The sequence below is a fragment of the Staurois parvus genome, unplaced genomic scaffold (genome assembly GCF_062004578.1).
Source record: "Staurois parvus isolate SC_StPar_1 unplaced genomic scaffold, SC_StPar_1.0 ptg000229l, whole genome shotgun sequence".
NCBI classification, from domain to species: domain Eukaryota; kingdom Metazoa; phylum Chordata; class Amphibia; order Anura; family Ranidae; genus Staurois; species Staurois parvus.
The window spans coordinates 4,608,013-4,633,090 of NW_028318025.1; the positions used below are offsets into that span (position 1 = coordinate 4,608,013).

Sequence of the window (25,078 nt, forward strand, 5' to 3'; positions counted from 1 at the left end):
TAGATATAATTATTCAATATGGCAGCAGCTATGGTGAATTTATATAACACTGTAACATCTGGACACAGAAATGTGTCACTTTATCTAATTAATGAATTGTTGCATGTCCAGATGCTCTTTTCTTTGTGACAGATTGCATTTAACGCCTAAACGCTATGATATGTGCAGTGTATGGATATGATATGTGTGAATAAATATGTGGGCAGATATTTTAAGGCAAATACATTCATACTGATATATCCATAAAAAATGTACTAGAGACAAAAGTTCACTATGAAAGACATCCATTTTACTTATTTATCCGCAAAATACAAATTTTACCTTGATACCAGCAGGAGAAACGCCTTCAATTTTTTATCCATATATGTTCACTACAGACAGCTGAATAAGGTCCCTTAAGATATACAGATGTATTTAATTTATATAACATCTTGCCATCTAGGGGCGACAAAGTCCAGCTTATGCCGCTGTGAGCTTCTGCTATTATTGGTTAGAAAGAAACGTTTGTTCTCCCTCTTTTACAAACTTTCCATTTAAAATACTAATAGAAATAAACTACAAAATAAAATTCAAATTATACATAAAACCAACTGAAGCACTCCAAGCAAGAACAATATTATTTTGACTAGCACAAATGCGTAAAAAGTCAAAGCAGGAATGGATAACTCTAATGTTTAAAAGACAATGGGTGTTTTATTAAGTGTTAAATTCCAGTATCACATTCTTCCAGAAGTCTTGGATTGCTTAATATCTTTGGTTAAAATAGGGGTGATTTACTAGAGTTTTATGGAGCAAAATAAGGGCAAATGTGGTGTAAATAGGTTTACCATTTTATAGTTTTAACTGTATAGCTGGCTAAAAACTGCAAATGCACACATTTATCTTCATTGATCTCATAGATCAAAAATGGCGATCAGGGGTTTTAAAAAGACCTCATGAACTATATTCTGCCAGTCATTGATTTGGAAACCAAACCAACCAACCAAATCGAAGTTAAAGAGACCATATCACTTGGTTCCCTCATACCCAAAGCTTCTGGGTATGAGGTAGCATGTGGCATGGTGCCCAGACCTAGAAACCAATTGCCACGTCTAAACACTGTCATTTGACTGAGGGTGTGATATTACTGGTCCCCTGGGTCAGCGACACTTCTGTTTTGAGTGCCGAAGTAGGTATCAGTTATATGGGGGTTAGGAGATGCTCTTTGCAGACACACTGTCACTTTACCCTGCATGGATAAGGTAACGGTGTGTTTTAAAGCAGCAAAGTGTACCAATTGCCGGTTGTTGATGACATTCAATCAGATTTAATGGATTAGTTTACCTTTCATAATATGTTACACCCATATGCAGAATGTAAAATGTAACATGTTATGATCAGGCTATCCCCTGCTCCCCCACTTTGATAGCAAGTGGGGGATCGTCTCCCCCTCAATAGCTGTCAAATTTTATAAAAAGTGCCCATGCGGGGCTCCGACCGCATCACTCATTCACTGAACTCTGTGAAAGAGAAGCTAGTAGTCCTGTCAGTCTAGCGGGTGTCGGCTTCTATTTCTCAATGAACTACCACGGTGCTGTGGAGTGCCGTGGTAGTTAATTGAGTCTGTTTGTCAGTATATCTGCTTTCCCATACATCCTGTACAGGCAAGCAGATCTACTGACAGATCTTCAGGAGAGCTGCATGGTACCAGCGATCTGCTGATTGCTGGTGCAAATGCTTTACAGGCTCCTGCAACAAAAAACAATAAATGCACATGTTTTTACCTGCAAAAAAATGTGCATTTATTATTTTTTGTATAAAGGTGAACTTATCCTTTAAACTTTCAATAGTTTAGAGAAAAAAAACTGGGTATATGATTGATTGTCCAGCAGTACAGCATTTAGCGTAATGACCAGTTCATGCAATATGGTCCTCCTTACTGAAATTGTAGTTGTGAGTTTGTGCACATTATTACTATCAAGGTCCCTGCATTGACTTTTAGGAAAGTCGGTGGTAAATTTTCAGGGTATTACAAAATGCCTGGACACCTAGCCTTGATATATACACATTTGGAAAAGCTTAAAAATCAATTTTGTTTCAAAAACAGATGTCTACTCATACTGAATATGGAAACTTTAAAAGCCAATGGTGCAGGACTTTTACAATAATTGCTACAGATAAGATCCCCAAAAATCCAGTGTTTAACCATACATATATCTATTTTCCACTTATTTGGCCCAAACAAATTTAGTAAATTACCCCCATTGATAATGCCTCAGCTGCACAGCCAGTGTTCAATACTGTCACAGATACAAAAATTCTATGGAATCTTCTGTCAAATCCATCCTGGGTAAATAAAAAAAATACTGTGAAGTTGATGACATCACAGCACATGGCACACTCAGAACAAATGAAGTACTCTGCGTTTAGGCAACAGCCTTTATTCATGTACAAGTGGCTTATTAATAAAAAAAATGGAAATAATACATATAATTTAAGTTCCTGAAAGAAACACATGGGAAGAACAACACACATCAGTATTGTTAAATTTATGTTAGAGGAGGGAAATAAAAGGCAAACAAAACACATACAGTTATCTGAAAGTGATTTTTCTTTCTAAGAGGAAGATTAGGTTTTATACCTCCATTGTACAGTTTACAGTTATTTATGATTGTAGATCTTTGCAATGTTTTCTAAGTCTTGTATACTCTGTGGTGTTTCCTTTGAAAGTGTAAATGAAGGGCTTAAAATCAAATTGCTATTGCCACTGCGCTTATTTTCAATAAAAGAATGTTGCCTTGTTTATCTTCATTGTTATATATAGCACAAGTCTAAATGGTAACTGTTAATACCACCTGAGGCTCTGCCCCAAAAATGCCTTAAATACAAAGGGATTGCAATAAAAGCAAAACAATAAAATAGCATTGCCAGCACAACAGCTGGCAAGGTACAATTCAGTAAGTTAAAAAATTTCACTTTACAGAAAGTGACTTCATCACAAAATTGTGCTTTCAATTACTAAACCGGATCTCCTTAGAGGTAGGCAAACTTAAGCTCTTCAGCGGAAATACATATCCTAGCCCGCCACTGGCTTGCAGGACGTGCTAGGACTTGCAGTTCAATGACAGCTAGAGCATCACAGGTTGCCTTGAGATTTCTTCTCATTCTTTGAGTTTTTGTTTTCAGTTACAAAAACTGAGGGCAGACTGTCAACCATTTTATCATTCATCTGTCTGGACGCCCCTGTGAAATCTTATGTACTACACTAAGCTCTGCTACAATTGCACTTACATTTTCTGCTGGTTACATGACTAACAATATTTTGCACTGTCATTAAAATGACAAACTTCTTCAACTACGGTTTGCTGTATGTGTTGCTGAGTTGCTAGGTAAACTTCAAATATGGCTATATATCTTGTAGTTTTTGTTTTTTTTTACAATTCCCTAGAAAGAATCCTTCAAGAAGGCAAGTTACTGCTAACAATACTCGTAAACTCGGTTACATTTGCATATCATGGACACATCAAAATGTTAAAAAGGTTTATCACATGGAACATGGTTTCATAGTTATTGTTATTGAAATGTTCGTAAAGCTGGCCATATACAGGAGTTTTAGTCATTTTCTGTCAAATCATCCAAATATCCATTGAATGTTTTTTTTCCCACTTAATGATCACATCCCCTATTCACTATACAGTATATTATACAATCATCCCATGTGTAGTGATCCCTAGAAACTTTGCCATGGCATCACACCAAAGTACAATGAAATTTGGGAGGATGGGGTGCAGCCTTTTCCAAATGCAAAAGGCTGTAACCTCTACCCTGAATCAAAGGACTCTAAATTTTATTCCTGTGAATTAGGACACTTTTTATGATCTCCCCCCAACCACCTATGCTGAGTGGAAGCTATTGGAAGCCTCACTAGTCACATATAAAATACAGCTCACCACTGATTCTAATAAGAAAAGCAATACTGGGGGGGGGGCACACTGCTTTAGAATCTCCACACTGAATGCACATACTGTTGTGACCCCAAGATGGCAGTAACTAGTGTTAGATATTTAATGAAGTAGAACCTGTTGAGTTTGCTTTTCTGCGCTACCTCTAGATTGCTTGATATAATTACTCTTGAGACGAAGACTATCCTAATATCAAAATTGTTTTAATTGTTCATACTTTTCTCTCTATATATGGTCAGCTTACTCTTGGTTCCTTTGATTGATACATTCCAACCAATGTCATACAAAATAAATGCCCTTCATGTAGTTATGTACAGTGGATGTCAGCTCACCCAAGTGGATGCAAATGTAGGGTTAAGTAAAAAAAATAACTTAACCTTGATGGTTATCCTTGGGATATCACTAACCTTGATCTCAAAATGAATGCAGTTTAACAAAACAGCTACCCACATACAGTTTGCAGCAGCACAAGAAAGAATTGTTCCCTCCCCACTATGAACGATAAAACCCTGCTAGTTCAATGTTTATTTTATATTAGAATGCTGTACACAAGCTTGTTAATTTTCACAGATTGTTCTTAAAGAGTCTGAATAATATCTTATATAATTAAAAATACACATTTAAAAAAAAAAAAAAGACTTTTACAAAGAGAAAACAGTTATTTCAATTAGCAAAAGCATGGAGTTCTTCATGGACCGGGGCAATATTTTTTTATATTTTATTTTATACAAAAAAAAAACTTGTACTTATTTTATTATTCAAGGACTTTAAAATATTAGCCAAGCTATCAAGGAAAAAAACACATTTTGGCTTAAATTACCTACAAAAAGCCACAAATGTTTGCAAACTTCATTTAACTTTTTATATGAAAATAAGCAAAAATGTAATGTACATAATTTATATCTTTTATATATTAAGTGATGTATACCCAGAAAAGAACAACTAAAATATGTAAACTGCCAAAAACACTGAGAAGTATGACCCTATTTTTGTTCAGATAAGTGCCATTTTTTTATTTTTATGTATTTCTGTGTGTTTTCATAGTTTACATTGGTAAGGTGGCCCAGCTGATCAACATTTTTCCATAGCCACCCGCTGCTGGGTTTGTCCAAAACTTCTGTACATTTGACCATATGTTGCATGACAGCTGCTTTCTCTTCTAGAAAAAATTTGCCAGATCTGGCAAAAGTTTCCTTTTTTTTTGTCTATTTACATGTAAATAACGTTGAACCTGCAACATAACACTATCTATTGTAACATACATTTTGCAAAGGGAGCACAACAGTGAAAAAAGAAGTTAGCTTCAAAACCTATTTTGTACAAGTTTTCTGTTGATAGCTTAAGTGCTAAGCTTGTTCTTTCAGCAGTTCACTTTTCACTTTACCCCTAAACTGAATCACTGAGGCATTTAAAAGTACTTTTACAAAACAGAGTACCTGACTTTATTTTTTTTTTTATTTCCCCACACACGGCACATATAAAGTATATCGACCCACCCACCCTGCCCCATTCCCATTAAGGTATAGCACACACACTGCAAAAAAAAAAAAAAAAAACCTAATATATAATGATAGTATCATGTTGCCCATCCTTCAGAGAGCCGCATGCGCTTGACTGAGGGACTTTCTCTTTCGTCCGGCGAAGGTCTGGTGAGTCCAATGGGGGAGTGAAAGTCGTTTCGGTGGTCTTCCCGGTCACTTCCATCGTACGAACTGCTACAGCTGCTCAGGCTGTCAACAGGAGATCTCCCAGGCTCGTGGCGCGTGTGTTGAGGATATCCCGAAGGTGTTGTACGGTCTCTAGGAGGAGAAACAGGTTCTGACTTGATGTGGAGGCTTTGAGTAGAAGGCAGGGAGAGATTTGTACTCTGAGATAAGTGAGTGCTAGTGCAAGCTCTGTAGGAGGAAAGGAAACGCAGTTACAGAATGAGGAGGCTTAAACCGCCTCTAAACTCACTAACACTCACAAAACAGACACTTTAAGCAGCAAGACCAAACATTTGTCATTTCTTTTTAATAGATTTACACCAATGGAGCTTAATTAAAGTCTTCTTTAATGACACTGTTCTCCAGGTCACCTCTCCCTTCACTAATCACCGACTATTAGTAGATTTAAAATGTACCAAAAAAAAGGTTGGGGTTTTTACTTACCTCACCCTTTAGTCAGCCAAATAGATACTGGGGAATATTGCGCAACCAAAATCTTGCAAGAAGATAGTTTTGCAATAGACTGAAGCGACTTTTGTGCAAGAGTTCACTCTATATTCCCCAAGAATCTTCCCAGAAGGATAGCAATGGCATGCCCAGCAATGGGGAAATTAGGGTGTAAGGTAAGTATAAATCAACTTTTTTCAGGGAACCTTTACACCTGTTAACAGTAGGTGATTTGTAAAGGGGGATGGATCTGGGGCAATCTGACAGTAACCAATCAGATCTTAGTTTTCCCAGGAGTTAGGAAGAATGTAAGATGAATTGACTGGTTGCAATATCTTACTGCAGTTTTCATACTGTTATTTGCTGTGGTAGATGATATGTCTTTGGAACAGTTATACTAAAACAGTGCCATATAAGCTGATGATAGTAATAATTAGGGAAGGACTTAGCTGGCAGGACATCACTAATAAGATATGTTAGTCTGGTGGCTCTGGGTGGAGATACTTCACTATTCTTTACCATCAGAATAAGAGTGTGACCTGCAATCAGAGACACTTGCTGGATATTATAGGGCTGCCCACTTCCTCATTCAAACCATGCTCTTTTATTAAAATATTTGCCAATTATTGGACCAGCAAGAAGCTTTTTTAAAATGGAACTAAAGTCTGTTATTAAAAATATGTGAGCAGGCAGGCTCTCCTGCACATGTCCACTGATCAAGATGGCTGAAGACCAGCATCTGGAAGAAGCCAGGAAGAAGATGCCATCTCTAGCAAGAAACTTTGTGGGCTTTGGATAGCTGATGCACAGATAAGTAGAACAGTTTACTTCTGCTTTAAGCCTAAATTCCTACTTTAAAATAAAATCCCCCTTTCTTCTAACACTAACTATGTTATAAAGAACATGACATTTTCAGGGTGAATGGCAAAATAATCTAAGCAAGCCATATGTGTCTAGATCCACCTACATTTTACAATTATGGTCCTATATTATCGAAATTTGAGAGTAAGCTTGCACCTCTAGCAGCTGAAAGGAGCATTGGGGAGTGGAAGGACGAAAAATATATGCTATTGGGGAGGGCTGCATTGGTAAGCCACAGGTTCACTTTACATATATGCAAAAGATAAGGCTGTCTTAGACTAAAGCGCTATATAATTTGTAGATGAATAAGGTGACTTCCATTGGTGTTCAATTATCAAAGTGTAAAAGATCTAGAAGAGGGATGAATGTATTCATTGCACTGTTCAGGTTAACCAGAATTCCAGCTCAGATGCTGAATGAATGTTTGAGTGTTTAAAAACCAGCATAGCAAGCATCCTGTAAAGATCTGAAAGCGTGGAACTATCACTGCCACTGGCAGAACTACTGCTATCGCAGTAGCAATCTGCTGAGCTTTTACTGCATCTGCAGATCCACACTGATGTGAATGTGGGTATACTTTAACTACAGAGGAACCCACCACTCCTCACCCCTGTGGCTGAACTGTCACTGAATCTTACTCATATGTGGACCAGTATAGAGCATGGTAAGCCTCAGCCTGAGCGGCAGCCCCACGTACACTGTTGCATTGCATTAGTGAATGTGAAATTATATTGAAATTATATAGCACTTTAGTCTAAGACAGCCTTATCTGTTGCATATATGTAAAGTGAACCTGTGCCTTACCAATGCAGCCCTCCCCAATAGCATATATTTTTCGTCCTTGTACTCCCCAACGCTCCTTTCAGCTGCTAGAGGTGAAGGAAAGTCCTGTGCAAGCTTACTCTCAAATTTAGATAATATAGGACCATAATTGTAAAATGTAGGTGGATCTAGACACATATGGCCTGCTCAGATTATTTTGCCATTCACCCGGAAAATGTCATGTTCTTTATAACACAGTTAGTGTTAGAAGCAAGGGGGATTTTTTTTAAAGTAGGAATTTAGGCTTAAAGCAGAAGTAAACTGTGCTACTTACCTGTGCATCAGCGATTCAATGCCCACAAGGTTTCTTGCCAGTGATGGCATCTACTTCCTGGCTTCTTCTGGGTGCCAGTCTTCAGCCATCTTGATCAGTGGGCATGTGCAGGACAGCCTGACTGCTCACAGCTTTTTAATAACAGACTTTAGTTCCATTTTAAAAAAGCTTCTTGCTGGTCCAATAATTGGCAAATATGTTTAATAAAAGAGCATGGTCTACATGAGGAAGTGGGTAGCCCTATATGATAAGGTGAACCATTCATTTTGGGCTGCCTATTGCATCAAAAATTAAGGATGGTAAAACTTTTTTTGTAATGCAGTGCCTAGTAGTACATTACTGTTCATTGTGGTGTGCTGCAACACACATCTGTTGTAAAAGGTGTGTTGGGATGCCATTGAAAATCACACTAACGTGTGGTTACCACAGTGCAAAAGTGTGGACAGGCCCTTAGGTAATAAAATAATTCTGCTGGTACACTCTGTATGCCATACTGTATGTTCAACATTCCTCACTGTCTCATTCCATATGCAAAGCTGTATGTTCATTATTCCACACAGATTCAGTGTGTAGCCACGCTGCATTCTGCATTGGATCATTCCATAAGCATGTTATATGGTTCCAATTTTGCACTGGTTCATTTTGTATGCCATAGTGTATGTTTCCAATTCTATACCTCCTCATCCTGTAAGCTCCCTATTCTACAATGGCTCATTGCAAATATCATGCTATAAATCACTATTTAGCACCACTTTATCCCATATGCCATGTGGTATGTTCCCTACTCTGCAATGCCTCATTTCATATACCATATCCTTATCAAGGCTTTGTTAGTTGTCTTTTAAAAAAATGTGCACTTATCCTTCTTCTCTAGCTCCCTGGCTGAAAAAGACCCTTCCCCTCCAAAAATCTGCAATTATTGCAATATGACCTTTGTTAGCTTGCATGGCAGTTATGGTGTTGGGGGGGGGGGGGGGGTGCTTTAAAATATTTGATATGGGGACCTGTGCTTTCTAGTTATGCTCCTGAATACAGCTTTAACTGGAGTCTGTAGAAGTGGTCACCAGATAGAATCTTTAAGGTTTTTATTGGAATGTCCGTATTGGGGAGTTCTCCTTTCTTTGCCTGTTCCAGTGACCATGAGTCATAAGGTCAGGAAGGGATGGGAAATCTCCCTAATAGGGACACAATGCATATATGTATAATTCTGACAGAAGTTACATAGACATATGTATAATTCTGACAGAAGTTTCAATCCATCACCCCATTATGATAAATAATTTTTTTCTGGATTTCCACTTTAAGTACTTAAAAAATATTTATATCCTATGTATACTGATTTATTCAATAAGGCCACATACAGTAACCCTTAACCAACTAGAAATAAAATGCCACTAATATCACTTAAAAAATTTTAAATCTGAATGAATTACTGGGTTACTATTCTTGTCATATCATCATTACCACTTTATTGAATAGAAAGGACAGGTAATATAATAGCTTCTTAGCATATTTAGCACTTTAGCATTAGTAACTGTTCTTGGGTATAAAAAAAGTTTAACTAGTGACAAGCACACAGCAGGTATTCCAGTTTTAAGCTATGTTTGGTCAGCTGCTTAAAATGTCATGTCAAGTTTTTACCTTTGATTACATTTGGGGATAGAAAGCATATGGGATGTAACTGGTAAGCACAGAGCTATTTGTTTGAATAATTAGACAACCTAAAATACAATTTGCATGAAAGAGCTACAAATACCATTAACAAATGTGCAGGTAAAAAATGTTATATTTAAGGAAAAATGTCATACAAAATAAATAACGATCACAAACCAGTGTTTGAAGACCAAGGATTACACAGGATGATAGGGAATAATTATCTAAGAATCCTCTTTTGAGATTGAGTGCATATGTATATATATATATATATATATATATATATATATATATATATATATATACTCATTCTGTATGTTAGGGTTATGATTAACAATTAGTTTAAATGCAAAGAGGGAGCTTAGTGGAGTTTCTCTTTAATTACATACACAAATACATAATAACCTCAAGCATTCATAATGAATACTCCTAAAGTTGTGGCTGTTAATATTAGCTATGCTGCCTGATTTCACTGATTGAACAGCAGCTCAGGCTAATACAACATAATCTTGCTTATTCCAATAATTTGTCTAAAAGTGCCCCCTGCTGGCAGATTCTGCAATGTGCACAGAACATGTATTATATTTTACAAAATAATAATCTTCACCCTTGTTTAAATCTTAGATGCTCATTTACATGCATGAAAATGATGTTTATGTAAAATAATGTTGAATGCAACTAGGTAATTTAAATTCAATGGGGTGAGTTACCCCTCTAATTGTTCTGGTGACCATTGTCAACAAAAAAAAGTAGGAAATCCAACATTTTAGAGTTGTCCCCAGCACAAGAGGCAAAAGGAAATCTTCAAGTGCGGACACTCGTTCTGGAGACAATTGTCTAAGATGGGAATAACCCTTACTTTAGAAGAGAGATGTACTGTGTAAGTTGTGTACACCTTATTAGTTTATGTCATCAGCCCATGCACGTATGGGAAGGAAAAAACAAGTAAAAGGTACCTAAAATGTTCCACTCTTGCCCTGTTCACTGCACTGTGCATATATAGGGAGGGGCGGTATAATTTTAGGGAAAAGTATTTATAGTTTTAGTTCCTTTAGGATGCTTATAAGTGCAGTCCTATTGATTTCATGAATAAACATTTTCTGGCCAGGTTTCATTGCGCATTTAATTGTTTTCTTTCTAGAAAAAAAGCCATTCACAAGGGTCTTTGCTCAGGCCATAAACATGTTTATCTGGTATTACACTGCATATTTTTTCTGCTATTATGCTAAAGAGTGATAGTCTACAGTAGTGACTGGATCTTGCAAATGCCAGCTCTTGTGCGCAGGTTCTTTACCCGTCAGGGGATTTATTTTAAATTAGGTTTTAATAACTTCTCACAATGTTATTTTCTACATATACTGATGATTTTTCTTTTTTAGCTAGAACATAAAAGACTACAACAATAATATTAAGTGAAACTTTATTATTTTGGATTAATTTTGTAAAACCATTTTTGTATGAAGAGCGGGAGCTTGTGATGGAAAAGCAACTATGCTATTTCTGTATGAAAAGTAAGTCAATGTTTATTTTCCTTATATAGTCATACATTGGAATTACAGCTAAAACAAAATGACTTTGCAGTGGACCTATCTGTAATTAGTTGCAACAAACAAGCGCTTTGGAAAATATATGTTCCGGATACCTGCATTTTGTGACAATAACTTTAAATTATCAAGACCCTAAGTATCCATGGTAAGATAATTACTGGAAGATATCAAAATGCTGGCCAGAAGGATTACAAAAAGAACAGCAAATTGAAAACCATATGTTATTAAATACTTATTGTCTTTGTCTACCATGTAATTATAAACCACTTTAGAGCTCTACTTGTGTGCTGTTCTTCCAGAATAGATGTTGCTCTACGTAAAACTGATTTGACATGCTTACTCTGGTTAAGGTATATGTAGACTACATGTGTTTGCCCTTCCTACCAGTAGTAGGAGCTCTGACATGAAATATTAACTTATATGGGCATAAGTAGCTATATAAAAAAACAATACATCATATCTACATACACATGTAATCATTCTGTCCTATGGCGTATGTTGAAATGCGTATTATATAGAACACTGTAGCATTTTTATGTGGCCGAGTGCAAACTATTTTTAAGTCTGTTAAAATGTAAGTGTTATCAAGGTGTTTATCATGAGAAAAATATGAAGTTTGACATTATTGACTGGTACTTCAAGACAACAAAAAACCACATTCATAGATAGGTATGAAAAAGTTTCCATTTTTGTCTCATTTGTACTTAAAGTGATCCTGTGCTCAGAATGTGCACACTAAATATTTACATATTCTGAACAAGTAGTAAAGTCACTTTAAAAAAAAGCCCACATTTATTTCTGTAAGTATGGGCATTGTGGAATAATTTCACAACAGAGGCACAGAAATCTTAGCTCATTGGTTATTACTTTCTAATGCTTCGGAATGTTGGCAGTCTGCCAGCCATCTAACATAAACACACAGCAGATGATTCTGTGTTGGTAAAAACCAAGTTAAACCCAACTTCAGATTCTTTGTTGTGATCTTTGATGATCTCTGAGAATGAATTACTTCAAAATACAAACAGCTACTGAGGTAAGGGATAGTTTTTTTAAGCTTTTTTGCTGTTTGTTAAGAATATGTAATGATGTTCAATGTCCATGATCTTGGCACAGGTGTACTTTAAATGAGAGTTAACAGTTTTTCAACAGGATGCACACTAAAGTGACAAATATCAATTATATCACTTTCTGTATAGGTAATCCTATACAGAAACTAATGTTTGAATGATATTAGTAGCTCTTTCACAAAAAGTAACATTTTAGGTTTAATGGTCCTACCAAAATGTACTGTAAATCAGTAAATGTACAAACATGGAAAATTATGTTTTATTACACTCCACTAAATTATTTATAGCACTTGTGAAGTGTGTCAAAATGCAAAGGCAAACCAAGGGGGGTTCTTACTAGGAATTGCACTATACCGATATAGTAGGCTCTAAATGAACTAAGTCATTAATGAAACATATGCTTTTCTGAGTCCAAAAATAAGGGACGTTATAAAGGAAACATGCACTTTGTAGGATCCACTGTTGTTATGTTAACATCTGACATTGTGCACAGTCTAATGTTACATCATATTGTACCTAGGGACATAGCTTACCCCAACTGGCTGAGAGCGGATGGGGGCATGTTATGCAGATGGTGTTGTTGCCAGCCAGTAACTGAGCCAAGGTGAAGGGCGCTGCTATTAAACCCAGAGAGAGATGACAGGTCTGCACTGCTTAGGGAGTATTCTATAATAGAAATGTACAAACAAGTATTCCAGTTAGTGATTCAGCAAAATGCATACATGTTCTATGTGGTCTAAGGGATTTTAGGAATCATGAAGACTGAATTCAGCTTAAACATACATCAGCATAAAAAGATCTCCATACTGTTCTTCTTTGATTCAAAATTTGGACAATAGGCTCAATCCACAAAGCTTTAACACCAAGGTAATGAAATTTGTTTTGAGTGACCATTTTTGTAACTGTATTGAACTTTTTGGGCTGTAAATAAATGCCACTAAAAAAAATAAGACTTCTTATATATTCTCACATAATAGTTATGTGAATTGAGCCTAATGTGCCCTAGTTAAAGCCAATCTCTGGCCAAAGGGGTGAAGAGACAGCAATAAAAACTTGATACGGGGGGAGGTGATTTACTAAAGGCAAAAAGACTATGCACTCTTCAAGTGCAGTTGCTCCGGAGCTTAATAAATTAAATAAAGCTTCACTTTAAAAAGATTAAACAATCACAAGGAAACAAACAAAAAACAGCATTTCTGCTTGCACATGATTGGATTAAGAAGTCATCAGATTTTCTGCTCATTTATTAAACTTTGGAGCAACTGCACTTGCAAAGTGCATGGTCTAATTGCCCTTAGTAAATCAACTCCATAGTGTATCCTACTCCATGCCAAAACATTTTTTCTTTTTTAGTTTTGAATAGACTTGGTCAAAGTAAATACTTTTGGCAAATTTTTATTGCTGTCCTTGATCCCACTGGGGAGATTTCACCTTAGGACAAGTGACAAAGGAAATGGACACCAACTGGCAAAAAGTCACAGACAGTGATAGTAACCTGACATAAGTTCTAACTATTCCCCATTTTACCAAAATAAATAGGTTTTGTTACATTCCATGTCCCCACTGGAAAGATTTCCTATTACCCCCTGTTATGACAGGAAAAAAGGGAACATTTCATCATTGTGGACGCAGACCACAATAAAAACCTGACATTGGGGTTCTTAGCACTACTCCCCCCCCCCCACCACTAAAAAAGCACTTTGTTGGAATTCAGCTTTATTTTTTTTTGTCTGGAGCTCAGAGTTAAACATACTGTGAATTTGCACAGTTATTTTCATGGTCAGACAAAATCAACCCCCTGATGGAATTAAACGGCTTCACATATCAAGCATATTCACCATAGTCACATGACAATCTGACAGATGAAGGACACAGTGAAAACTTCCCTGCTGATTCCTTTATATTTACTTCCAATAAAAATAAAATATAAAAAAAGCAATTATGCTTTCTATTGGAAGAAAATTATTTTCAGTGGGTTTGAACACTGCTGCATGAATTTGCCTCTCTAATGAAAAGGCCATCTTTTATTTTGTGCAGATAATTATTTTTTGTTTTTATACATATATATATATATAATGTTACAGCCCTCACATTCACTGAGATATATTTAAGTTCCACAAAAAAGAAATACTGTATATTTTGTTTCATGACTAAAAATCAAACTAAACGGGATTAGTTCTACTGTATAAAGATCAATAATGCAACGATAAAGACAGCAGATCCCGAAGGGGGAGGGGCTGTCGTACATTTAAGTTGAGCCATCTGGATAAAACTGAACTTGTTAGAAGAAGCCCAACTGAATGGCAGATTCTCCTTTAGTTTATATTTTAACTCTTTAATATCAAATAGTTTAGAAGGAAAGAAGAAGACAGCAACTGCAAAGGGGCATGTTGTTTAGTGAGTGTACTGTATATACCTGCTTCTAAATTGAGAAGAGGTAATTAAGGTTAGGATATGATCCCCATATATAATTACATAAATGGTCTGTATAGTGAACTTGGTGCAGGGTTATTCACTTAAAGTGGTTCATTAAAGTGGTTCTAAAGGCTTAAGGATTTTTACCTTAATGCAGAGAATGCAGAAAACCCTTCCATGCTACAGAACCCCCCTGCCCCCCTTATACTTACCTGAATCTGATCTCAGAGACTTTCTAGGCTCTCTCCCTTCACTGGCTCCCACTACTGTCACTGACAGCCAATCAGGAGGAAACAGTAGTGGGGCTGAGCCCCGCTCTGCATGTCAATGGACACACAGAACTCAGCTCTGGAATGAACCCTCTTAAGTACCTCCTTAGCAAGATGCTTGCTATGGGGGCACACAGCAAGGGGGGGAGGAGCCAGGAGCTCCGGTGGGGGGCCCAAGAAGAAGGGGATCGGGGCTGTTCTGTGCAAAACCATTGCACAGAGCAGGTAAGTACTGTAGAACATGTTTGTTATTTCTAAACAGAAAAAAAAACAATTAAGGTTCACAATCACTTAAAAAAAACAAGCGGCACTCTTCATGTCAGGAAAAAAAGAGATTTCACCTCGACATATGGAAAGGCTTCTTCACAGTAAGAGCTCCAAAATATAAACATATATATATATATATATATATATATATATATAAATGGGTGTAGATTGTTCTCAATAGGTGAGATCACAACCTGGAACTCTAAAATATGTGACTCTAAGTGCAATTCTATGCATAAATCCCTGACTGCAAATTATAAAAGTCCTGTGACTTTGACATTTCCTTTCTTTCAATAGACATGTAGAAAGCATGTATGACCCCCCCCCCCCTCCTGGCTCTGGAACTTCAATTGCAACCAAAAGGAGCCCAATTACGCTCTATGAACTCAATAAGAGAGCAGAAAATATCACACCAATGACATCAGATCACATCCACTTGTATTCAACCCAGACAGAGCACACTACAACCCCACCTCAAACTTTCCCGCTATAACATTTCACCCAACAGGATCTTGATCACAGCTTGCAGCTTGTATTCCAGGTATCAGAGGAATATATACTGGATTTAAAAATATTTTTTATTGAAGGAACTGTGACGGTGTAGTAATAAGGGTGACATTAATTACTCAGTTGACTTAGCTATTAATACTTCACCCTGACTGGACTGTTTAGTTATGTGAGCAAAAAACTGAAACACGTTATGGCCACTAGAGGGCTGAATTACTAAAGGCAAATAGACTGTGCACTTTGCAAGTGCAGTTACACTCATGTGCCCCAGAGCTTAGTGAATGTGGAGAAGCTTCACTTTGTAAAGAATACCCAATCAGGTGCAAGGAAAATAAAAAAAACTGCTTTTTTGCTTGCACATGATTGGATGCTGGAAATCAGTAGAGCTTTACCACATTCACTAAGATGAGTGCAACTGCACTTGCAAAGTGCACAGTTTATTTGCCTTTAGGAAATCAACTCCTAGGTATACTACAAACACCCTGAAAAACTTCATTAAAGTACACAGGACGGACCTTCTGCCCTGCTGCTGCCCCCCCTCACAATTTTTGGCAATTCCCAGCTGTAAAATAACAGAGGGAAGTTGTGTAAATACAGCAGCTGTAATAGTCAAAGTGAGGGGAGATTTAGTAAAGCTGGTGCACTCCAAATCTGGTGCAGAAGTGCATGGTAGCCAATCAGTTTCTAACTTCAGCTTGTTCACTTGATCTTTGACAATAAAACCTGGAAGCTGATTGGTTTCTATGCAGAGTTGCAGCAAATCTTGCACTCTCCAGCATTAGTAAATAAACTCCAGTGTCTATGAGCACTCTTCAGACAAGATAAAGAGATACAAAGTAACATTGATACTTTTGTATCGATTACATTTCATTGATCTGCAGATCATAAGATGAACATCTATCTGCAAAAGGTTAAAGCAATCTGACAATCTAAAAACTTTTTTGTTAAAATAACATTTGTTGCCATCTAACCCCTATTTAACTTATAGTAATCTTCAATCAACTCTGTTTTCCATCCTTAACTATATTTTCTTGCTTATTTTTTTATAATTTCCATTTCCTAACTATTAATATTTAAACTTTTTTGTCTGTATTCATTTTAATAATTAATTTTTTAGGTGTTGTATTAACCACTTTCAGTCCGGACACTTTTACCCCCTTCCTGTCCAGGCCAATTTTCAGCTTTCAGTGCTATCATACTTTGAATGACAATTGCACGGTCATGCAACACTGTACCCATATGAATTTTTTAGCATTAGTTTTGAGACAGATAAAGCTTTATTTTAGTGGTATTTATTCACCACTGGGATTTTAATTTTTTTTGCTATGTAAATTAAAAGTATACAAATTTAGAAAAAAGTGTTTTTCTTATAAAATTTTGCAAATAAATAGTATTTCATCATAAATCTTGTCCAAAATTTATTCCATTATATTTTTAGTAAAAAAAAACACCCAAATTAGTTTATAACCAAAAATTATAATTTTTAAACATTTTTTTTTTACATTTTTTAATATTATTTTTTATTTATTATTTTTTTTTACATACTGTCACCCTAGCAGTACAGTGTCACCGTGGTGACATTGTACTACTTGTGGGGGGTGATGAAGATTTTTTTTTTACACTGATTGCTTTTACACCCATAAAGGATGTAAAAGCAATCATTTCTCCTCTCTAGCTGCATTCTTGCAGCCATTGAGAACTACTGAGTGAGCTGTGATTGGTCACAGCTTGTCACATGGTACAAGGCTGTTGTACCATGTGACCTCTGTGATCATTCACAGATTTCACAAGTAGTAAGCAATGATGTCACAAGTGACATCTTGCTTACTACTCTGCATGTGATCACTGATTGGCCAATCAGTGATCTCATGATCAGGACCTCGTACAGAGGTCCCGTCTGATGATCGGTGTTCCACTGTGTCTGGAGGACACAGCGGGCACCGGATTGCAGTGCTGCGTGCTCCCAGGGAGCGCGCACAAGCACTGTGCGGGGACGCCATTTATAAACGGCCACCTGGCCCTGCACTGTCACCATCCGGCCGTTTATATACAACGGCCGGACGGGAGGTGGTTAAAAATTAAGCCTTTATTTGTAATTTTGTAAATAACTGTGCAGGACATTATACAAACATCATACTTTTAGTGACTATTTTAGGACAAATGATAGAAAAAATATATACTTTTTATCTACTGTAACACTTTTTTTTAATCTATCAATGATCAAAGTAGAAAAAGGAGTGTTTTTTTAGTTTACTGTATGTAATTTTTCCAACACAATATCACCAAAGGAAAGCCTTGTATGCATTACTTTGTTATTATCAAGTAAAGAGTTATTGCTGAATCAATAGGCACATCCTAACCACAGCACCACCTGCCTGGAGTTTGCATGTTCTCCCTGTGCCTGTGTGGGTTTACTCCGGGTACTCCGTTTCCTCCCACACTCCAAAGACATGCTGGTAGGTTAATTGGATTCTGTCTAAATTGGCCCTAATATGTATGGATGTGAGTTAGGAACCTTAGATTGTACACCCCTTGAGGGTTAGGGACTGATGTGAATGTACAATATATATGTAAAGCACTGCGTAAATTGATGGCACTATATAAGTATCTGAAATAAATAAATAAAATAGCAGACACTGTCCTGATCCATAGGTAGAAATGTGAAAGCTGAAGTGGCTAAATAATAAATCATCACCAACAGTTTATTCAGATAAAGAAGAAAGTTGTACTGCCCTTTATTTTTTTTCCAACTGCTTTTCTTTCTTAAAAAAATGCCAGTTAATTTTGCCAGCTTCTTTTTCTTCCTAGTAAGGGGTGACAGCATTATCTATAGCCATGTAAGCAATGCTTTGCCTAGTTAATATCATGCTGTGCCTACATATGGCAAGCTCTACCTGGCTTACAGTCCCCAGCAGGGGCGGACTGACCATTTGAAAACTCGGGGACTGCCCGAGGGCCCGGGGTCAGTAGGAGGTCCCATGAGATGCCCCTGGTACCTTTTTTATAAGCTTTTTTGAGTTTGGGCAAGGACACAGGGGCCCCATTAACCCCTATTCCCAGGGGCCCCATGAGTTGTCAGTCCACCCCTGGTCCCCAGTTCATGATGGCAGCTATAACAGCTTGAGTGACAGCAGCTCCAGCAGGAAGCTTGGCTGTCAAAACAATACAGAGTAGTCCGGCAGCATCACCAGCACATGTGACTTGCTGCAGCTTAGTCTAGCCCACTGCCTGCCTGCGAAGTGTAAGAGCAGCATACTAGTCAGCTGATCATGGGAAAAAAAAGCCTAAAAGAGTAATTTATTTGTTTCATTTTTGCTGGGTTTATTCCTAATTATTTGATTATTGTCTGCCCTGTTAGAATACTTCAAGGCATGAAGAAGATTTACAAATAAAAAAAAAAAAGCCATCTGACAAATGTCACTTTTTTCTCTTCTAGTGCTGCTTACCAGTGCCATATGTTGTTGAAATTGCTGATGGGTATCCTCCCATCCCCTGCCCAGGTAAAGTCGGTGTTGCTACAGGAACCACTGGGGTAGCCAGTGACTGAGCAGACTGTGAGTTGTTTATCCTTTGATTCTATTACGAGAGATAAAAAAAAAGAATAACATGATTATTAATAAGTTTATCAGGTGCATAACGTTTTTTTTTTGTCTCTAGAAAAAAAAAACACTTCAACATGATACAAATTAATCATTTAGCATGTGGCTCCCATGAACTCTTCCAACCCTATCATTTACAATCTTTCAAGAGACCAAGTGTCGCCATGGCAACCCATTACATCAGCTTCTCCTAGGCAATTGAACTTGCCACGAGTAAAGATTGCTTTATTGTGGGTTGCAAACAGACCATGTGGAAAATTGATGAAATATGCATACTGTACTATCATTGTTTCTTTATCATTCAAATGCAAAAATGTCATTAAAATTACCAGTGACTGGGCTAGGACTTACTGCAAAAAGACACCTTGACAATGGCTTTTCGCTGCAGTTAATAAGATTAGCAGCAGATGGCAGTAAGGATCCTTTTGTTGTCTTTTTTTTTTGTCTTTTTTTTTTTAGCAAGTCTCAATATTTCACATTATATAAGACAAAAGTTTATACATATTTTAGCAACTGGTCATTGAAATGACAATGCACCTATAACAAAACCTGGTCTGTTTCCAGTTTTTTAATTTATACTAAGAAGCACTAGCAATACTAACATTAGTAGATGTTCATTCTTCTTAAATATAATCTGATATTGTGTATACTCTCCTTCACAATAACAATGCACAAAATAAAAGCGTAAAACCTTCTTAAACACTTTTTTGCCACTTACCAAAAGGAGATCGACATCCTCAGACTGAGAGCAAGGAAAAGGAGTATTAAGTAACAATTAGTAATGATACATTATTAATAAAGGTGAAATGATAGTTGAAATATAATGTTGCTTGCTGAATTTAACTGCACAGTGATTCTCCAGCACATCCAACAACTCCATGTCACTATACTTTCATTTCATGGGTTTTTTATTAACACAGAAAATATATTACTAACCTCCCTCCCTTCCTGACTCTACCAGGATGCTGCAGTGTGACCCCCTAAGGTCAGTAATCTAGTCCCAGTAGACAGCTCATTTTTTTAAGGGCCAAAAAATGAATCATTTTGGTGACTTTTTGTTAGGTACAACAGGGGAATTGTTATTGTGAACTGACCAATGTAATTTGTGTTTTATGTTACGTATAGACCAAAAGTTCTATACAATGTAGTAATATTTAAATCTTCCTGTCTTCTCTATTTTTCTCTCTCTTGAAACAAAACTTCAGCTTTAATATAATTTAAATTGACCAGATTAATTAAAGGAAAAAATACAGCAATACTCACCTTCTCTCTGGTGTTTAAGGTCCAGCATTGTTCATTGTTTGTGTTCTGGGTTGAGTATAATTTAAAGTGGTTCTAAAGGTTGAAGGTTTTTTACCTTTATGCATTATATGAATGAAGGTAAAATATCTTCAGTGTGCAGCTTCCCCTGCAGTCCCCCCAATACTTACCTGACCCTGATCTCGATACAGCGATCTACATGACAGCAGGGTCTCTCTCGGGGTCTCTCTCTGCTCATTGGCTGTGACACAGCAGTGGGAGCCATTGGTTCCCACTACTGTCAGTTACCACCAGTGAGGAATGAGCAGGGGGTGAGACTCATTGACAAACAGAGGCGGCTCGGGAGCGAGCATGCACTAATGCCCTCCAAGCAATCAGCTTGCTCGGAGGTTAGTCGGCAAGAGGGAGGGATCAGAAGCACCAGCGGAGGACCCAAAAAGAGGAGGATTGGGGCTACTCTGTGCAAAACCATTGCACAGAGCAGGAAAGTATGATTTGTTTATTATTTTAAATAAAAAAAGGAGCCTTTAGAAACACTTTAACCTACATTTGTTTCCCTTTGTATTTATATACATTATAAAAGCTTATATTTATTTTTTACCATTAGACAAAAATCTTTTTTTGCAAAGTAACATTTAATACAGGCTGCTCATGACAGTAGTGTCATAGGTAGTGTGTGAAAATGTGAGCTGGAACTACTGAACTTTGTTAACAATAAAGTTTTTTTTGTTTCGTCAAAGCTTCTAAGTAGGTCAGTCTAGCAGACAAAATGAAGAGAGCAGCAGAGCTTCCCTGTCTGGAGGAAAAGCTAAGTCATGTTTTGTGAAGGGGATCAAATACTTATTTCCCTCATGAACATGCAAATCAGTGCATAATTTGTTAGACATGCATTTCGTTTGAATTTGTTGTAGCTATTCTGCCTCTCAGTGTTACAATACATTTACCATTCAATTTTTAGACTGATCATTTCTTTGTGAGTAGGCAAACATACCTTCAAAATCAGCAGGGGATCAAATACTTATTTCCTTCACTGTATATATATATATATATATATATATATACTATATTGCCAAAAGTATTGGAACACCCCTCCAAATCATTGGATTCAGGTGTTCCAATCACCTCCATGGCCACAGGTGTATAAATTCAAGCTCCTAGGCATGCAGACTGTTTCTACAAACATTTGTGAAAGAATGAGTTGCTCTCAGGAGCTCAGTGAATTTAAGTGTGGTACCGTGATAGGTTGTCATCTGTGCAATAAGTCCAACCATGAAATTTCCTTGCTACTAAATATTCCATGGTCAACTGTTAGTGGCATTATAACAAAGTGCAAGCAACTGGGAACAACAGCAACTTAGCCACGAAGTGGTAGGCCACGTAAAATGACAGAGCGGGGTCAGCGCATGCTGAAGCACACAGTGTGCAGAAGTCACCAACTGTCTGCAGAGTCAAAAAATTAGCACAACAGTGCGTAGAGAGCTTCATGGAATAGGTTTCCATGGCCGAGCAGCTGCATCAAAGCTTTACATCACCAAGGGCAATGCAAAGTGTTGGATGCAGTGGTGTAAAGCACGCCACCACTGGACACTAGAGCAGTGGAGACGTGTTCTCTGGAGTGATGAATCACGCTTCTCTGTCTGGCAATCTGATGTCTGGGTTTGGTGTTTGATGGGACTGATTGGATCTGATGTCTGGGTTTGGCCATTGCCAGGAGAACGGTACTTGCCTGACTGTTTGTGCCAAGTGTAAAGTTTGGTGGAGGGGGATTATGGTGTGGGGTTGTTTTCAGGGGTTGAGCTTGGCCCCTTAGTTCCAGTGAAGGGAACTCTTAAGGATCAGCATTTTGGACAATTTCATGCTCCCAACTTTGTGGGAACAGTTTGGGGATGGCCTCTTCCTGTGCCAACATGACTGTGCACCAGTGCACAAAGCAAGTCCATAAAGACATGGATGAGCAAGTTTGGGGTTAAGGAACTTGACTGGCCTGCACAAAGTCCTGACCTCAACCTGAAAGAACACCTTTGGGATGAATTAGAGTGGAGGCTGCAAGCCAGGCCTTCTTGTCCACATCAGTGCCTGACCTCACAAATAGGCTTCTGGAAGAATGGTCAAACATAGACACACTTCTAAACCTTGTGGACAGCCTTCCCAGAAGAGATGAAGCTGTTATAGCTGCAAAGAATGGGCCAAATCAATATTGAACCTTACGGACTAATACTGGGCTGCTATTAGAATGCATGTGCGTTTAAAGGAATGCATCCCAATACTTTTGGCAATATAGTGTACATACAAGGGGTCTTCAAAAATTTTCCACACTTTTTTTTTTAACCCTGGACATACAACAAATTAAAATATATACAAAACAGTATACATTTTCTCATAATTCTCAAAAAGCAAGAGGAATGTATCTATCTATCCAATCAGTCGTATCCGACCCTTGGCGATTGCATGGACATGCACTCGCAAGCGACTTTTTCCATGAATTGTCTTAGCATTTATTGTACAGGGTAGGTTGCAGGTCTTTCCCCAACCCCTACCATGCAGGAGCTCCCGCATAGCCAGGGATGAAACTAGGACAATTTAGACAGGAGCCAATTAACCTACCAGCATGTCTTTGGAGTGTGGGAGGAAACCGGAGCACCCGGAGGAAACCCACGCAAACACAGGGAGAACATGCAAACTCCATGCATGAGGTGCCATGGTTGGTAATTGAACCCATGGCCCAATTACTGCAAGGCTAACCACTAAGCCACTGTGCCGCCCAAGAGGAATGTATAGGTAGTTGTAAAAATTAAGTATACGTTATATGTTAGAAACTATGCAAATTATTATTCTAAGAGAAGATCTGTTGCTACAAGCATTTTAAGCTTGTCAAATGTCAATTTTGTTTTCCATTTTTAATAGAGCGTGGACAGACTAAAACCTCTGCCAGGTGTTTGTTTCAGCCTGGACTGAGAAATAGTTAAAGAACCAGCATAGGAATAGAGGAGAAATCTTCCCAAGAGTACCTTTGTTTCAGAAGGGGGTTTCCCTCACTGAAGAAAATCTCCTCTCATTTCCTGTTGTGTCTACAAACCTGAAAATGATGGAGAATACTCCGAAAGGGACAATAATGACAAAAAAATCAGGTATCTTATCCATACCAAAGTCTATCCAATGTAAAAATATTGAAAAAATATTTAGATATACTTTTCTAAAGAATGAAACCAATAATATGTTATACTCGTCTGCTCTGTTCTCTATTCTGGGGTCCCCCACCAGCAATCCTGGGCCCTCCTCTTCTGTGTCCACCCAAATAGCAATCTGCTTGCTATTGGGGCAGACGTGGTGGATCGCACCTGAGCTGGGTTGTGTGCATCCATAGACACACACACAGAGGCATGGCCTGGCCTCTTTTAGCTCAGAAGATTTTAGTGACAGCAACAGGAGCCAATGGCTCCCACTGCTTTCAGTGTAGTGTAGTGAGAGCAGAAAGAGGGGAGAGTGACCAGCAACCGGACACAGCGATTGATCAAGAGGACTTCCTTAGGGAAGGAAGAAACACAGCAAGTGGCAGAATGATTTTTACCTTAATGCAGGGAAAACATTACTGTAAATTAAAAAAAAATAGCTTCAAAACCACTAACTATTTATGCCTTATTGAAGAATACATCATTCAACCTCTTTTAGATTAAAATGTCAAATATTGTGAATGATAGACACAGATATTGGATACTGCTGTTAGTGCTTTTATTTAGCATTATATTGTATATTAGAGTAAATCTAAAGGATATTCTAGGAAAATAACAGTATTGTCTCCAAACAACTTTGAGTTGACTATGCGTGTAAGTAAGGAATAAGCTCTTCCACTGCCAGCATGAGTTCTTTTCAGATCATATTCAGATCTATGATTTGGCATAACTCAATGTCTCACACATACAGCATGATTTTTCTACAACACATGGCACTCAGTATGGCTGAAAACAACACAAAGTTTCAATTCACATACAGCTAACCCTGATTTTTAATCTTTCAGAACAGTTAGTCAAGATGCAATCAAGTGAGACGCACACATAACATAATACACCATTCACTAGATATACTAGGTGGTAAAAATAAAAACAACAGCAACGCTATAATCAAAAGATTGATTAAGAATGATAACTTACCACAGAGGGCATTGTATTCTTGCTGCCAGGTGGAATAAGAACTCTGAGGTCAGGTTTACGATTGTTCATCCCCAAGTTCATTGGCGGTGGTGATTTTGTTTGCATATTTTTATTCAAGTTACCAGGTGAGACCAGCAGACCTGGTGAGTTACGATGATTGCCATACCCATTTCCTGTTAAAACAGAAAAAAAATCATTCTGCCTTAGATACGAATATACAAAGTTGGTCTCATGTTATAATCTCAATGCACGATCAGTGGGCAATGGAATCTATCTCCGTTTGTGTGGGCCCACA

At 37.6% G+C, this 25,078-nt stretch overlaps 1 protein-coding gene across 8 annotated transcripts in view; it reads right to left on the reverse strand.

Annotated features, from left to right (window-relative positions):
• Positions 1-267: 267 nt before the first annotated feature.
• The window catches only part of MEF2C (myocyte enhancer factor 2C), a 354,593-nt gene continuing 329,782 nt past the window's right edge, over positions 268-25,078 (reverse strand). For 6 of the 8 annotated variants that reach the window (XM_089679644.1, XM_089679648.1, XM_089679642.1 and 3 more), the window contains 4 exons: positions 24,784-24,956; positions 19,223-19,352; positions 12,852-12,984; positions 268-5,836 (listed from right to left, as the gene is read on the reverse strand). In XM_089679644.1, the coding sequence (XP_089535770.1) occupies positions 5,518-5,836; positions 12,852-12,984; positions 19,223-19,352; positions 24,784-24,956 (755 nt within the window). In that variant the 3' untranslated portion in view covers positions 268-5,517. The remainder of the gene's footprint in view (positions 5,837-12,851; positions 12,985-19,222; positions 19,353-24,783; positions 24,957-25,078) is intronic. The other 2 variants (XM_089679647.1, XM_089679645.1) reach the window with 1 other exon arrangement.